Here is a 16045-nt window from a genome sequence, read left to right on the forward strand (position 1 = left end):
CGTCTCGCAGTGCCCACTCCAGGTCCATTCTCCCCTTGCTGTTGGGGAGCTAGCGTCCATGCCTCCTGGGACTGGCTCCCGAAGCCAAAGTCAGCAATGCTGAATCTGTGCAGAGGTGGGAGAGCAGCCTTATCCCCAAATCTATCCCGTCTCTGGCTCCTGCCCCCTACCCCTCCAAAAGGCTCCCTCAAAATGTTGTCAGCCCCTGGCTCTTGGTCCCTTGGCACTGGGGCTCACGTCTTGCTCAAGAAGGCTCTGTTCCAGCATTCCAGCACTAAATCTTGCACCAAGAAGCTTCGAAATTGCCATGATACTAATAACATTTTATTTTTAGAAAGAAAAATTATAATTTAAACATATGTACATCTACATGTCAATTTCTTTTTTCTCTGTAGGAACTTCCCCAAATGGTCAGACCATAAGTGGACACAAAGGACCACCGTGATCTGCAGAGAGCAAACAAGAGGAACTGACCTCCTGGTGATTTTTATTCTAGAATCAGGTATGCGTTGAGAGCTTTGGCCTGCAGATTCTTCATCTCCTCAAGGACCTTTTCTCCTGCCTTCTCTGCTGCTTGTGCCTGGTCTTTCACCTCTCTGAATATCAGAAAGCACAATAAGGGCATGTTAGGCACTTTATAAAACATGCAAATCACCTACCAATGCCATGAAGGTTGAAGTTTTTGTTTTAACATATAAAGATTTTAAATCATATTTGGCAATAATTTACTAGCCAGTGAGAACCTTCAGTTTGCAGGTGATTCAGGCGTGACTTCCAGTCTCAGCTGCACCAGTTTCCTAGCATGGCAGCTGCCTAGGTGTCCAGTCTCCACCTCCCCATGATGTAATTCCTATGTTTCCAAGCATTGTTATAAAGGTAAAATGAAAAGTTATTCAGAGATCCTAGTATGATATCTTCTAAATCCACAGTCAGCATTAGTGGTTTTTTATTCATTTTCATGAATAAAGTAGAGAAATAATGTTTCTGACTCTGATAATGGCTGTAGAAAGGCAGGTTATGACCAGGTGTGGTGGTCCACACTTTTAATCTCAGCTGCTTGAGAGGCCGAGGCAGGAGGATTGCAAGTTCAAAGCCATCCTCAGCGAGGCCCTAAGCAACTTAGTGAGACCCTGTCTCAAAATAAAACAAATACTAAAAAGGGCTGGGGATGTGACTCAGTAAAGAAACAAGAAAGGTGGATATGCACCTGATGAGGTGGTTCAGGTGCTTAACGTGTGCTAGAGGTTGATGGGGGTTTGGTCAAGGGTTGTTGGGTAGAACTTGAACCCAATGTGAGATAAAAAGAGGCTGTCAGTTAAGGGGTATCATAGGGTCTGAGACAAAGGGCTGAGAAATGGGGAGTATCTAGGTTTCCTAGGGGCCACCTTACTTCTTGGGGGGGCTGGGCCACAGGTGAAGGTGTAGCTGGACATGCAGTGGAAAGGCTGTTGTGGAGTGTCCCACCATTCAGATACCTGGGAGGACATGCTCAGTGTATTGGTTGAAAGAACAGGTGTCCCTCTAAAGATTGTGAACTCAGCCACATGATCTGCCTAGGAAATGGGGGAACCCAATATAAAATTAAATGATTCTGAGACACTGTCTAGAGAGAGCGATGTGTCATGCTCTGGCAAATGCCTTACACTTTTGGAGAACTAGAAATCTCTAAAACTGGAGAACTGAAATGTTCCCTAATGCACACAATTAAAGAAAAGAATTTGGCACCATTTTATGGAATCATGTCTAAAATGTAGAGATCATGACTCCTTTTAAAGATATTAATGATTGAGTAACATTGTGATGATCTTAGCAGTGTTGAATGATGTGTCAGCAACTAAAGTCACTTGCTCAGTTTCCGGGACATTATACAATGATTCTCTTTAATGGGTCTTGAGGGGAAAAGAGACCATTTTCCAGTGAGCAAAGAATCTGTTCATGTAATTCCAGCCATCAAGGGAGAACAGGTGATTCTTCCATGAAAATAAATATGAAAGCAGCACATTGTTTATTCTGTTTTAGTTTTGCTTTTTTTTTTTTTTTTTTTTTTTTTTTTTGCAGTGCTGGGGATTGAACCTAGGGCCTGGTACATGTTAGACAAGTGCTCAGCCACTGAGCTGCCCCCCTGATCCTGCAGAGCAGTTTTAATAGGAAAATTAAACATCATTTATGTGTTCTTTTTGTTGTGTCCCATCTGTCTAAGCTCTGGTTGATTGAGGCTGGAGGAGGTAAGGGAGATGTATAGGGCAAGATAGAATAGACAAAATCAAGCACAGAATAATGCTTGATATGAGTTAAAAAGAACTTCAGACCAAAAAATCTTTGGAAAATAGTCTATGGGATATCATCCTATTAGACTACTATACAGCCAATAAAATGACAATCATGTTGACAATTTTGACATGCACATAAATAATTTTAACTGCAAAAGAGATGAATTCAAAGTACATTTGGGAATGTTTACTGCAAATGTGTAAAAATGCACATATATAAATATTTTAATAAAAATTAAAAGCAAATTTGATGAACAAGAAAATGTTCAGAGTTTATTTTTATGTTACTTTTTTTGCAAAGTAGTCAAAATAAAAATAAAAGAAAAAATGATGCAGTATTTTGGTTTAACATATAAAGTAATAACTCCTACTTCATTTACTCATTTTATAATCAATTGATATTCAAGTATAAAGGGCGAAAAACCACATTAAAGAGCAATAGAAAAATATTGACTATTACCTAGATCATGGACATAGTCATTCTACATCTATGGGTACTTTTTGAAATAGAAGAAAAGTTTTTTATTAAAAACTTTTAGTTGGGCTGGGGTGGTGGCTCAGTGGTAGAATCTTTGCCTAGCATGAGTGAGGCACTGGGTTCGATTCTCAGCACCTCATATAAATAAAAAAAAAATAGAGGTCCATTGAAAACTAAAAAATGTTTAACAACAATAACAAAAAAATCTTTAGTCACCTACTTGAAACAAAATGCAAAATGCCTCTCTTTGTTCGGGTACATGAGTTTTGTTTTGTTTTTTTTTTTTTTTTGTGTGTGTGTGCAGTATAGTATATTATGATATTATTTTATTGAGTTAATTAACTGATCAAAATAGATGCTCACTGTTAGAAATTTTATTTCTTAAATTTTTTTTTACCACAAACTGCCCATCTATTTTCTGAGAAATGTTGGTTGTTGTGTTATCTGAAACTATCACAAACAAGCCAGAGAAACCCCAGAGAATACTGCTCTGAGACATGTGAGCATGTCTTTTGGAAAACCCAGAGTCTCTAAAACTCTCTAAAGTTAGAAGACAAACTAAGGAAACAAAATTGCAGCTCATATAAGAAAGAGTAACTGTCCTTAATATGTGGGGGAATGTTACAAAGAAACACAGGCAAAATGGGCAAAATAAGCTTGTCATAAACAAGAATAATTGATAAAAAAAAATAGTTGATAAGCATAAAAAACTTTAAAACAAAGAAATTAAAATTAAAACAATGAGATGGACATTTTTTGTTTTTTTGTAGTGCTGGGGATTGAAGAGATGGCCTTTTAAATTTAATTTAAAATTTAAACCAGGCGTGGTAGCGCACGCCTGTAATCCCAGTAGCTCATGAGGCTAAGGCAGGAGGATGGAAAATTCAAAGCCAGCCTCAGCAATAGTGAGGCTCTAAGCGACTCATGAGACCCTGTTTCTAAATGAAATACAAAATAGGGCTGGGGATGTGGCTCAGTGGTTGAGTGCCCCTGAGTCCAATCCTTAGTATTAGCCTCCTATCCCCCCCAAAAAGAAAAAAAATTAAATTAAAAAAAATCTATCACATTGATAAAGATGAAAAATAAAAAAACCCAAAAAAACAAAAAACAAAAACCACTGCCATAATCAACAGAACCCAAAACAAACCAATCCCCCACCCTTCCCCCAAAAGATAGTATTCCATGTTGTCCAGGGCATTCGGTTGCAGGCAGTCCTGACCTCTGCTGGTAGGAGGTATGGATGGCAACTAAGCAATCTATATTTAAAACGTTAAAATGTACCTTGATCTAGCATTTATGTTTCTAGGAATTTATCTGAAGGAAAAAAAGTCTGATAAGTTTTCAAGGAATTATGACACCAGGGTATTTGTTGCAGCTCTACTGACAACAGCGAAACATTGAAAAGAGTTTTCATATTCATTAGTAGAGAGTTAGTAAAATAAATTATAGTATATCTACTCAATGAAATATAATGCTGCCTATCTATATTTATAAATATGTTTATATATATTGTTAAATAAAAGTACATAAGGCAAAATTATATATATAATATTATTTAATTTTATTAAAACTGTATATATATTATTAATATTATAATATATTATTAATATATATTTGGAAGTCCATAAATCAAATTATGCAAATTATTACTTCTGGGTGGCAGAATTGTAGTTATTATATTTTTTGTATTATCTGGTTTTTGGATTATGTGGAACTTTAAAACATAAGAGAGTTTAAAAAAGGATGTGGAATTTCAAACTTATAAACCCCTATGAATTCGAGGTGATTATTTACAATTACAAAAATATTTTTCCAAACCAGTGTTTAAAAGGATGATTTTAGTTTACCTGGTCCCCTGATAGAGAAGTGAAAGAATGTTTTTCACATTTGGCATCTCAATCAATCCTCACAACTGCCCTGTGCAAGGGATTGTATTTTTTTTTTTGCATGTTACAGATGAGGAAACTGAGGCCCAGAGAGGATAAGTGGCTGGCCTTGAGATCGCCTATGTCATAAATGGTAGAGCTGCGATTCAGACAGGTCTGGTCTGTCCTAGAGCACACTCCCTCATATTCAACGAAACTCCATCAGCTGTTAATAATGAACAAATGTGTCTCTGAAGCCAACTGACAAGCAAATGAAAACACTGGATTCAATTTCTAAAGTTTCACTTGCTTCACCAAATTCTAGAGGCTAATTGTGCATAAAATAAAATAGACATTCAAGTATAGGAAACAACGGAAATGTGTTTCTTTCAAAGCTTGAGATATTCAGAGTCAGATAACATGACAGTTTTGATCTCAGACTACCTCTTGGATCAAAGGCCCCAGAACCACCACTTACTTCTCCTTCTTTGAGTCCTTAATGTCCAACAGAGGGAATTCCGCTTCAATCATTCTTGGAGTCAATGTAACTTCTATATTATGTTCAAAGAGCTTGCTGAAAAGCAATAAGATGTTTATGGGAACTGATTTTCCTTCCTAACATAAAATAGAATGAACTGTTGTATACATGGAGGAGTTCGGCATTACTTCTTCTTTCAACATTAGTCCTAAACATCTACTTTTGATGAGTCTGTTTGGCGAAGCATAAAGCTGCTAAATTGCTTTCTGCCAACAAACAATGGTAGGGAAGAGTTATTTATAACCAGAGAATAAAAAGCAATTTTTAGAAATGGGGTCACAGATTTCATATTCTTTTCAAGTGCACATGGGCCATTTACCAGAATGGACTGTATCTTAGACCATAAAGAAAGCCTAAATAATTTCAAAGAGTTGATTCATTCAGGCTGGGGTTGTAGCTCAGTGGTAGAGTGCTTGTCTAGCGTGTGTGAGGCACTGAGTTCAATAATCAGTACTGCATATAAATAAGTAAATAAAAAATAAAGGCCCATTAACAACTAAAAAAATAAAAATAAAAACAAACAAGAGTGAAATCATTCAGACTATTTTCTTTGACCATAATGGAATTAGAATAGAAATCAATCATAAAGGATAACTGTAAAATTCACAATTGCTTTAAAATTAAATGATATATTTCTTCTTTTTGTTCCTTTAAAAAAATTCATTGGTGAATTATAATTATGCATTACATGGGATTCATTATGCCATGTTTGCATGCCCATGACATAATTTGATCAGCCTCTTTTCTCAGCACCTTCCCTTCCCCTCCCTTCTTTTCTCCACCTGATCCACTTGCTCTGCTCAACTGGTCTCTCTTCTGTTGTTGTTATTATTATTATTATTTCAGTTACTGCATTATAATTATATGTATAAGCAGGATTCATTGTGGCATTTTCACCCACAGACATAACATAATTTGGTAGATTTTAAATAGTCCACAGGGAAAGAAATTCAAGGGATCTAGTTTAATCTTCTAGAACCTTCTCTAGAGTGGCACATTTTTTCTATAAAGACTTTGCAGGCCACATTGTCTCAGTTATAACTACTTAACTCTGCTATTGCAACACGAAAGGAATCACAGATAGTAACTGAATGGGTGTGGCTATTTCGGTAAAACTTGATAAGCACGGGTGTCAGGCAGATTTGGCCATGGACCATCGTTTGCCAAACTGTGGCCTAGAGCTATGTGGTTTGATGGTTAAAGCTGCATATTATTTGCCCTTTGGATTTCAGCTTGAAAAAGTGGGAAGGAAGAGTGTAGAGGAGACACACTTTGTCCAGGTTTCTCACCTCATCTGCCAATATCCCATTAGCAAAGACCTCATCAAATGTAGTACTTAACTGCTGGGGAGGCCAAGGAACTTAGCCTCTAGATTCAACATCTCTTTGACTTCAGAAGAAAAAAGCAATGAATGGACAAAGAGCCTTTTCCATCACATTCAGTTAAAGTGAAATGCTTCAAAGATGAACAGACTTCAAAGTTTGGGGTTACAAACAGCACCCTTTATCCAGCAGTGATACAGAAGCACAGGTGATCAGAGCAGTTTTCTGTTAAGGAGAATACCCTAGAGAACTGCAAAAAAAAAAAAAAAAAAAAAAAAAAAAAAAAAAAAGTCCTAGTCTCACATGGCTGAAAGCTAATGTTTACTGAGCAGCTGCTATACGTGAATCACTATGTTTGTGCTTGGCAGGCATTATCTTCCCAGAGCAGTTTCCTCATCTCTAAGGTGGGTCATGGGGAATTCATCAGACTGCTCTCCAAGCATTGCTTGTTAGAGATTTTGTGCTCAGGAAATGCTAGTTATTTTAATTACTATTCTCCTCAAAACAGCATCAATTATCTCCTGTAATTCTGGTAACCCCCTATGAAGTAGTATTATTATTTCCATCTTAAAGATGAGGAAACTGAATCACAATAGTGTGCACATCAAAGCTGGATGGAGGAGGGGCTGCCTCTCCTTTAGCCTGCTGATGTCTCCCTAGCGGGCTGGCCAGACAGGATTGTTCTTCTGAACCCGAACCAAGCACATACCATCATCCTACCTTAGCTGTGGTGCTCTCTAGGAATGCCCTCATGTGGGGCTTTGTTTAGAAACCACTTCAACCTTCCTTTTTAGATCAGGATTCCAGGCTTAGATGCTCAAGTACTGCCTGGAGCATGTGGGCAGGTCTTAGAAGAACAGGAATTATCGGCTATTTAGAATTTCACTAATTGATTATTTATGTGTAAAACTGAACTGAAATAGTATGCCACAAATAGTCATTTTTTGAGTACATACTGTGTGAAGGACACTATTGCCTAGCAAAACCATTCCCTGTGATCACAGAACAGGCTGGCAGTGGCCGGGACCCTAGTCTAACCAGGACAGTGTTGAATGGTTATCAACGCTTGAGTTATCAGGATTTCTTTGCTTCATCATAAGTGGTGGTATAGTTTAGAATATGAGAGTATGAATTTATTAAGAATGAAACCATTTCTCATGAAAATAGAAGAGAGAGCAGTAGAGTAGAGGAAAGAACCAAAGGGAGGCAGGTGGGAGAGAAAGGGGGAATAATGGGGATCCATGTTGACCAAATTATATTGTTATACTGGGGGCATAGACAATATGTAATGATGAACTCCATTATTATGTATTATTATAATGCACCAGTACAATATGGAAAAACCATAATTATCTCTGAAAAAAAGACTGGAAAAACATTTAAAAATATTTTATTTTTAGTTGTAGATTGACATAATAACTTTATTTATTTATTTATTTATTTATGTGGTGCTGAGGATTGAACCCAGTGCCTCACACGTGCTAGGCAAGCGCTCTACCACTGAGCCAAAACCCCAGCCCTGAAAACATTTTTGAATAATGAAGCTAAGGAGTGAAAATCAAAAGGGTGCTTATAGAAGGTTAGGTCTCCCACAGCCTTGGATGACCCAGATCTTTCCTGTCCTGCTTGCAAGGTTTGGGCCATAATCCTAGATGTTGAAATTCTAGGTCAAAATCCTCAAAGTCTAAAATCCCAAAGATCAAAATCTCAAAAATATAATTCTGTAAAAAATTTAAATATTCTTTAAAAGATACTTATATACATTCTAAAAAGGTATTATTTGAAAAACATACAATGTGACAAAACACTTCATAGATGACTTCACATTATAAAATGGGCAATAATGATAAGCATATTTTTTTAAACATTTATTTTTTTAGGTGTAGATGGACACAACACAATGCCTTTATTTTTATGTGGTGCTGAGGATCAAACCCAGGTCCCTCCCGTTCTAGGAGAGTGCTCAACTGCTGGGCCACAATCCCAGCCCAGATAAACATATTTTTGCAAGCATAAAATACTCAGGCATGCTAATGACAGTTATAAGGGTATAAGAGCCAGAAGTAGAAAAATTGTATTTGTAAGGTGGATTGGTAATTGTGCTAACCTAATTTTAGGACTACTGTCATCTGAAATGTCCAAGTTTTTGGATAAGATTGGTCAAAACAATGATGGGTCACACTGCATATGCAGTTGCTCAAAGAGCCAACTTCTCAAGAAATTTTATCTTTCACAAACGCAGCTGTCCAATTATGGAGGAAGTACGTACACAATGCATACACATGAAGCCGACACTGTGATAATGTACTTTCATGTCAGAAAGTTTCAAATTTATGGGGCTGGGGTTGTGGCTCAGTGGTGGAGTGCTGGCCTGGCACGTGTGAGGCACTGGGTTCAATTCTCAGCACCACATAAATGTAAAATAAAGATATGTGTCCACCTAAAACTAGAAAATAAATATTTTTTTTAAAAAAAGTTTCAAATTTGTAAAAAGAAAAAAAAAAGAAAAGAAATGAATCAGACCCTGAAAGTCTCTGCACAATTTATACCTCCATATTGGAAATGATGTGAAGATGAAATACATAACATAGGGAAATGTAAAAAATAACATTTTAATAATTTAAAATAGTGGGAGCAGCTGGGTGTGGTAGAGCACACCTGTAATCCCAGAGGCTCAGAAGGCTGAGGCAGGAGGATCACAAGTTCAAAACCAGCCTCAGCAACTTAGCAAGGCTCTAAGCAACTTACTGAGACCCAATTTCAAAATAAAAAATAAAAAGCCCTTTTTATTGTGGCTCAGTGGTTAAGCAGCTCTGGGTTCAATCCTTGGTACCATAAATGAATGAATGAATAAATTAAAATTGTGGGGTTAAAAGAAAAAAACTAAAAAAGAAAAGAAACTAACCCTCTCCCCAAAAGAACTAAAAAGGAAAATTGACATGTGAAGAAGTGTGTGACTGGGCCAGATGATGGGCAGTTGCACAGAGATAGTGTGTGGCAGCTGTCTGACCTTCACAATCATTAACCAGCTTTCGAAGCTTTGCCTCGCAATGAATAGCTGCTTTGTTTTTCTTTAGGTTATGCCTCTCCTCAGAGAATATGTTTACATTCATTTCCTACACGCTACTCTTTTTGAAATTCTTCTGTGATTCAATTCATACTGACATGAGCATTCCCTATTAAATCTTCCCATTGTTTGGCAACGTGGAAATCCATTCTGCATGCACTCATGTACAGACGACAAATTCAGCGGAAATAATACCAGCAATCAAACAGCAGCGCTGTTGTCTAACCTGCCTTCTTATCCCACCATGTACATCATTATTTTTGAACCAGTGAGTAACATCACTGAATTCTTCAGGGAATTGTGATTTTAATTTATTAGAAGCTTCTGGAATTTCACCAGTGGAAGGAATATCAATGCAGACCAATGATGCATTTTTAAACTCAAGTTTTTGTCGTTGCTTTACTGCATGACCAATCCCTTCTCCAGAATTTGGCTTTCTGTCCTTGTTACATAGCTTCTTTTTCATGGGAATTGTGGTTTTCAAGATGTCAGCTTTCAGGATTTTTTTTTTTAAACAATTTTTTTTGTATTTGTTGATGGACAGAATGCCTTTATTTTATTTGTTTATTTTTATGTGGTCCTAAGGATGGAACCCAGTGCCTCACACATGATAGGCAAGCGCTCTGCCACTGAGCTACAACCCCAGCCCCAGGTTTCAGGATTTTAACATTTGGGATTTTAATCTTTCAGGTTTTTTTTTTTTTTTTTTTCCAGCGTGTCGACTTTAGGGATTTTGATTGTTTGAGATTTCAACATTTGGGATAATGACATTTGGGACTGTACTTCTGGATTATGGTCTACACCACTGCTTGCAATTCTTGGACAGAAAATACTGAGACTACAACATCTTGAGATAGGAGGAAATGTCCAGAACTGGGCTGTGTCCTTGTTCCTCTCAGAACAGTATTCTCAGCAATGCTTGAGTGATCCATGTGACACTCAGGCATAACAGCAGAGTGGAGTGAGCATTCCCTATCACACTCTCAGGGTCCCTCAGTGGCAATGTATCAATGTGGGGGCATTTGTCCATGTGGCTACCTCCAGCCTGGGCCGCTTTCTACCTTGAGGAGTGGAAGTTATAGTTTGGGTCTGGAATCCACTACCCAGTCTCACATTGAAAGCATGGTCCCCAGTGCAGTCAGGTTCAGAGGTGAGGCTTTCCAGAAGTGAGTGCTCTGATCTCATCAGTGAACTAACCCACAGGTAGCTGAATGGACTCCTGGGAGGTAGGACAAGTTGGAGGAAGTAGGTCACTGGGGTGGTGTGACCCTGAAGGGTCTATCTTTTTCCCAGACCCTTTTCTTTCTCTCTCTCTCTCTCTACTCCCTGGCTGCAGGCCATTTTCCTCTGCCACACCCTCTGCCTTGATGTTCTCTCTCACCTCTGGCCCGCAGCGATGGCGTTGTCCGACCACAGACTGAATCTCCAAAACTGTGAGCCCCAAAATAAACTTTTCCTCCTCTGAGTTGCTCTTGTTAGGTCTTTAGGTCACAGCGATGAGAAACTGACACAGCTGGCTCACCCTGAATCCTGAGTTTCTGTTTATTCTTGCTGCCTCTCTGTGGGTGATACCTCTGCTTTGCCTGATTTGTACAAGTGTTCTGCCCCACTGGACTAGACCTAAGAACTTTTTCAGATGCCAAAGAAACAGAAAAATGGATTGATAAATGACTTTCTATGATATTTTGAAAAGTGACAGGTGTTAAATGATTTCATTTGTGAAATGAGCAATTCATACAAGGCCCAGGACAAATTTATTCATATATTTCAAACAAAAAATGAAGACATCTGTCTTATTGAAGGAATGAAGTCATACTTCAAAACACTTCCTCTTTCTTACTTCAAGGCACAGTGATCCCGGTGTGTTAGCCCTCCATTACTGCATCGAGACACCCGAGAGAGAGTCGGCTTCTAAGGAGAGAGGCTTATGGAAGCTCCCAGTTTCAGAGGTTTTGGTCCAGGGTCACTTGGCCCTGCTGCCAATGGGGCCTGCGGTGGCACAGGACATCCTGGTGGGGAGTGTGTGGCAGAAGAAGCCTATTCACTTCATGCCAACCAGGAGGCAAAAGAGACAGGAGGGAGCAGAGTCCCCAGGTCCCCTGCAGGGACACATGCCCAGTGACTTAACTTCTTTCCATAAGCCCCAACTCTGAGAGGCTCCACCACCTTCCAGCAGGACCCAGCATTTGACAAGTGGGCCCTTGGGGGGCGGTGCAGAGCCCACGTGCCTGTCATTGACCCAGGAGCAGCAAACACAGGCACATCATGTGGCCCAGGATGGACACTAGGCCTGGGCAGTGACCAGGGACCAGACTCCTCATGCTGACACTTTGCTCTAGTTGAATGAGAGCCTGCAGGACCACACGTCTTGTCACAATGCCTAAGGTGGCAGCGTGTGTCTTCAGCTTTTCACCCCGTATTTCCCTTGGTCTCCTCCTGGACTAGGTGTTCTCTAGTTCCGCCATCTCTCCTGCCCCTGTTCCTCAAGTCTGAACTTGAAAAAGGCTCTGAGGGACTTACATGGATGTGCAGGAGAGACTCCCCAGGGCTCCCCACCCCCCCAGGGGTATCTGTGCTTTAATAGGGACAGAGCCAGAGAGTGGGTCTTCAGTAATACAAGGTCAGGAAATAGAGACCACAGGAGGGGATTTGGGGCCCTGGGTCTCCCTAATGTGTCATGATCTTGTCATGTAAGGCTAGTGGTCTTCCTTGCGCCCCACCCTAATACTGCCATCACAGATACAGCCACACTTCCAAGTGTTTCTTTCTGCCACCTGCAGGGGTATTAAAAACCAAAAGGAAAAAAAAAAAAAAAAAAAGACAAGGCTATTGAGGCACCGAGGTGAGGTCACCTGCCCAAGGTGTACTCAGAGTGAGTGGCAGAGCCCACAGCCTACACCTTTCTCCTTATTTTTTTTCTTTTTGTGGTGCTGGGGTTTGAACCCAGGGCCTTGATGCATGGGAGGCAAGCCCTCTACCAACTGAGCTATATGTCCAGCTCCCACAGCCTACACCTTCACTGCTATGATATACAACATCTCAAATGCTCTAGTTGATTGTGATAGAATTTAATTTTAATAAAGATGCTCCTAAGATTTGGAGGTGGTTTGCACCCAAATGGCTTTCATGATGGAAGCTTGGTCCCCAGTGTGGTGACATGTGAGGAGGTGTCTCAGTTCCAGGTTGTGAGTTTACTGAGGTATTCCCTCAGAAGGCAGTCAGATAGTTCTTCGGGGACTCTTGAGTTAGTTCTCATGAAAGTGAGTTATTGAAAGTGAGCCTGAGCCCCGAAATGCTCTCCCATGTATTTCCACCATTGTGATGCCATCTTCCATGAGGTCCTCACCAGAGAGAGCTGGTGCCTTGCCTTTGAACTCCTAGAATTGGAGGTTAAATAACCCTCTTTTCTTTATAAAGTTAACTTGCCATGGGTATTTTGTTATAGTAACAGAAAATGAAGTAATATAGATGAGTATGGCTAAAACTTTATGCTTTGTTGGTTAATTAAACTAGAAGACTTAAATGAATTTTATCCCTGCCTGGTAGAAAGTACTTGCTAAAATATGAAATTTCTCATTTTCTCCCTGAAATTATGTAGCGATGTATCCAGAGCTAAGCATATTTTAAAAAGGAGAAAGCAATGACTGCAATCTAGAGGCATCTGCAAATGGGGCACTGGCAAGCGGTTCAGCTGGGGACATGTGTGCTCTGAGGTGTTCATGATGAGCAGCTGCTCTGAGACAAGCACACGTGCTCTGCTTGGCTCAGATTTCCCATTCTTGGGTCTGTTATCAGGAGACTCAAGGGCATATTTTCACTGGCTGCTGGCTGCTGATCAGTAAAATCAAGTGTAAGCATCTTGCTTCTGGGCTTATTCTTCATGCCTCTCCAAATCCTACCCGTATTTCACGTAGTCACCCAGTCCGCAGGACCACGGCAGCCTCCCCAGCCCATCAGCACCATCTCGGCTCTCCCTTCCCTGTGCTCCCTGACGGAGCAGCTAGCCACCAGCATGTTTTACACCTCGTCTATCCTCCAGCGCAAGTTGAGATCTCTTTTAGGTGGTGGCATGGCTGGACATTGGCCTTATCTGTTCGTTTGAGTTGCAAGCTCAAGGGCTGTGTGCTCTTCTGAAATCCCTCACAGCACCTTGCATATTTTTGGAAAACAGATCACATTAGAGATTAAATGCACAAAAAAAGAAAAAGAAGAAAAAAAAAGTAAAAGAAAAATCAGTACCGTTCAATTGTTTCCAGTCTGTCTTCTTCCGGTAAGTCCTCAAGAGGGGCAGGAGTGTTGATAGGAAGTATAACCGGATTGTAGGAGTCATAGCTGTAGAAGAAAAACACACACGCAGCCCAGGATAAATGATCACATTAGCAGTTTGGGGGTCTTCATGTGATTTCCTACAGCGTCTCAATTTTACCCCTGGTGGGCCCTCTGCTCCCCTGCCCTCCCTCCCTCTGGAACACCCGCCAATGCTTCTGGAAAAGGCAGAGGCAGCTGAGAGGCCCTGGTCACACCCTGGGGAAGGCTGCCATCAGAGGTCTCCTGGAGTGTGAGGTCAGTCTCACAGAGGGGCTGGGGAGGGCTCAGTGGTGGAGCACCTGCCTGGCATGTGCAAGGCTCACTGAGAGAATTTCCTGGGTGGGGCAGGGATGGGTAGTTAGAGAACTTACTTTTTGTTCTTGCCATTTTGCCCACCTTCATAGCCTTCTTTGGTCATTCTGTCCAATTTCAAACCTTCCTCCCCACCCCGGCACCCCCCCCCCAAAAAAAAAAGTTATTTATGGGCTGGGGTTGTGGCTCAGCGGTAGAGCACTTGCCTGGTACAAGCGAGGACATAGGTTCGATCCTCTATAACTACAGAGGTTTATATAAAATTTCCTGAGTATTGAGGACATTAAAATAATTGAGATAGGGAGAGAAAATATGTCGTTATTTAAATGTTGGCAGCAGATTTCTGATTCAAGATGGTGGAATGAGTACTCGCTTTTTGGGGGGTCTCAACTTTTTCCTTAAAAACCTTTTAAATAATATTGAAGGAATAAAAACGGATCACACAACAGCAAAGAGAACAGGGGAAGGACAGGAGTGGATACAAGTTTTCAACAATTTAGGTGGGAGAAATTTCCAGAAGCCTGAAAGAGTTCTGTGTCATGAAAAAGAGCAAAGAGTGGTATGTGAAACACACAAACAGGTGAATCTGAGGCTCCTTTGTGAATGCACATGCCTTTGGGAGCAGACTCTCACCCTTGTTTTGACCCTGTGTAAAAATGCAGGGGCTGGGGATATAGTTCAGCTGGTAGAGTGCTTGCCTTGTATGCGCAAGGCCCTGGGTTCGATCCCCAGCACGAAAAAAAAAAAATGTTATTTATGGGCTGGGGTTGTGGCTCAGCGGTAGAACACTTGCCTAGTACATTCGAGGATGTGCACCACGTAAAAATAAATAAATAAAATACAGATATTGTGTGCAACTAGAGTATTTAAAAACTATCTAGAAGTGTTTCTTAATATACATTAAATAAATCACATAAAACAAACAAACAAACAAAAAAATGCACCTGACTGTCAAGTAAGGGGAATGGCTGAAAAAACATTATGGTGCTGTGGTTTTTACAGAGGGAAGGAGAATGGGAAAGGTATCTGTGAACTGATATGCTGTGGTTTCTAGGAGTGAAGAAAGCGAATGCAGAAGAGCCTATCTAGAGGGCCACGGTTCGCATGAGAAGAGAAAATAAGAAAAATACATACACCACAAACAGAAACAGGAAAGGGGAGGCAGAAGACCAAGTTGGTTATCTCCCTTGGGCAGGGATGGGCTGGAGGGAGGAGGGAGGAAGGGACGCTTCCCAGGATGCCTTTTGTGTAGTTTTGAGTTTGGAAGACACGGTGATGTTCTACTTATTGAAAACATAAAATCAAGTCAACAAGAAAGGGAATTTTAAAAAACTGAAAGCAGACTGAAACAAATAATTCATGATCACAACAGAGGGAAAGAAAGAAAAAGAAAAGGGTGAGAGAGAGAAAGAGAGAGAGAGAGGGAGCAGAGAGTAGGGAAGGGAGGGAAAAGAGAAAGAAAGAACTGATATAGTATAGAAAGAAGAGGTGACTTCTCCAGAGTGTGACCACACCCACATACCCCCAGTCTTGGGTGGGATAAGGGTAGGGGAAGAACTGCCAATGAATCTGTGCTCTATTTATTATGCTTGTTTATGAAAGTGTTCATGGATGAGTCAGTTCTGAAACTATTGGATATATTATGAAGTTGAGTAAGTAAGTAAATGTGCTAGGGTAGGGTTTTCCCAGTGAAAGAAAATGGAAAGCAAGCAATAATGCTTGGATATTGACTGGAATTGTAGAGTCTGGTGTGCATTCATGATTTCTAAAATGTATGTATGTATGTGTATTTGTATGTAGGTGTGTGTCCTTGTGTGTATGTAAAGTATGTGTCTGTATACCTCTCCTCTGGCTTTGCACACGAGGCCAAGATACAAGCATACTC

The 16045-nt window shown here is 40.3% G+C and overlaps 1 protein-coding gene across 1 annotated transcript in view; it reads right to left on the reverse strand.

Annotated features, from left to right (window-relative positions):
• Positions 1-487: 487 nt before the first annotated feature.
• Positions 488-16045, reverse strand: part of Cfap221 (cilia and flagella associated protein 221) — a 91849-nt gene continuing 76291 nt past the window's right edge. Inside the window, exons 21-23 of the mRNA XM_076866545.2 lie at positions 13780-13872; positions 5092-5187; positions 488-596 (exon numbers count right to left, since the gene is read on the reverse strand). Coding sequence (XP_076722660.1) covers positions 488-596; positions 5092-5187; positions 13780-13872 — 298 coding nt within the window. The remainder of the gene's footprint in view (positions 597-5091; positions 5188-13779; positions 13873-16045) is intronic.

This window comes from Callospermophilus lateralis, chromosome 9 (assembly GCF_048772815.1).
Source record: "Callospermophilus lateralis isolate mCalLat2 chromosome 9, mCalLat2.hap1, whole genome shotgun sequence".
Lineage (NCBI taxonomy): Eukaryota > Metazoa > Chordata > Mammalia > Rodentia > Sciuridae > Callospermophilus > Callospermophilus lateralis.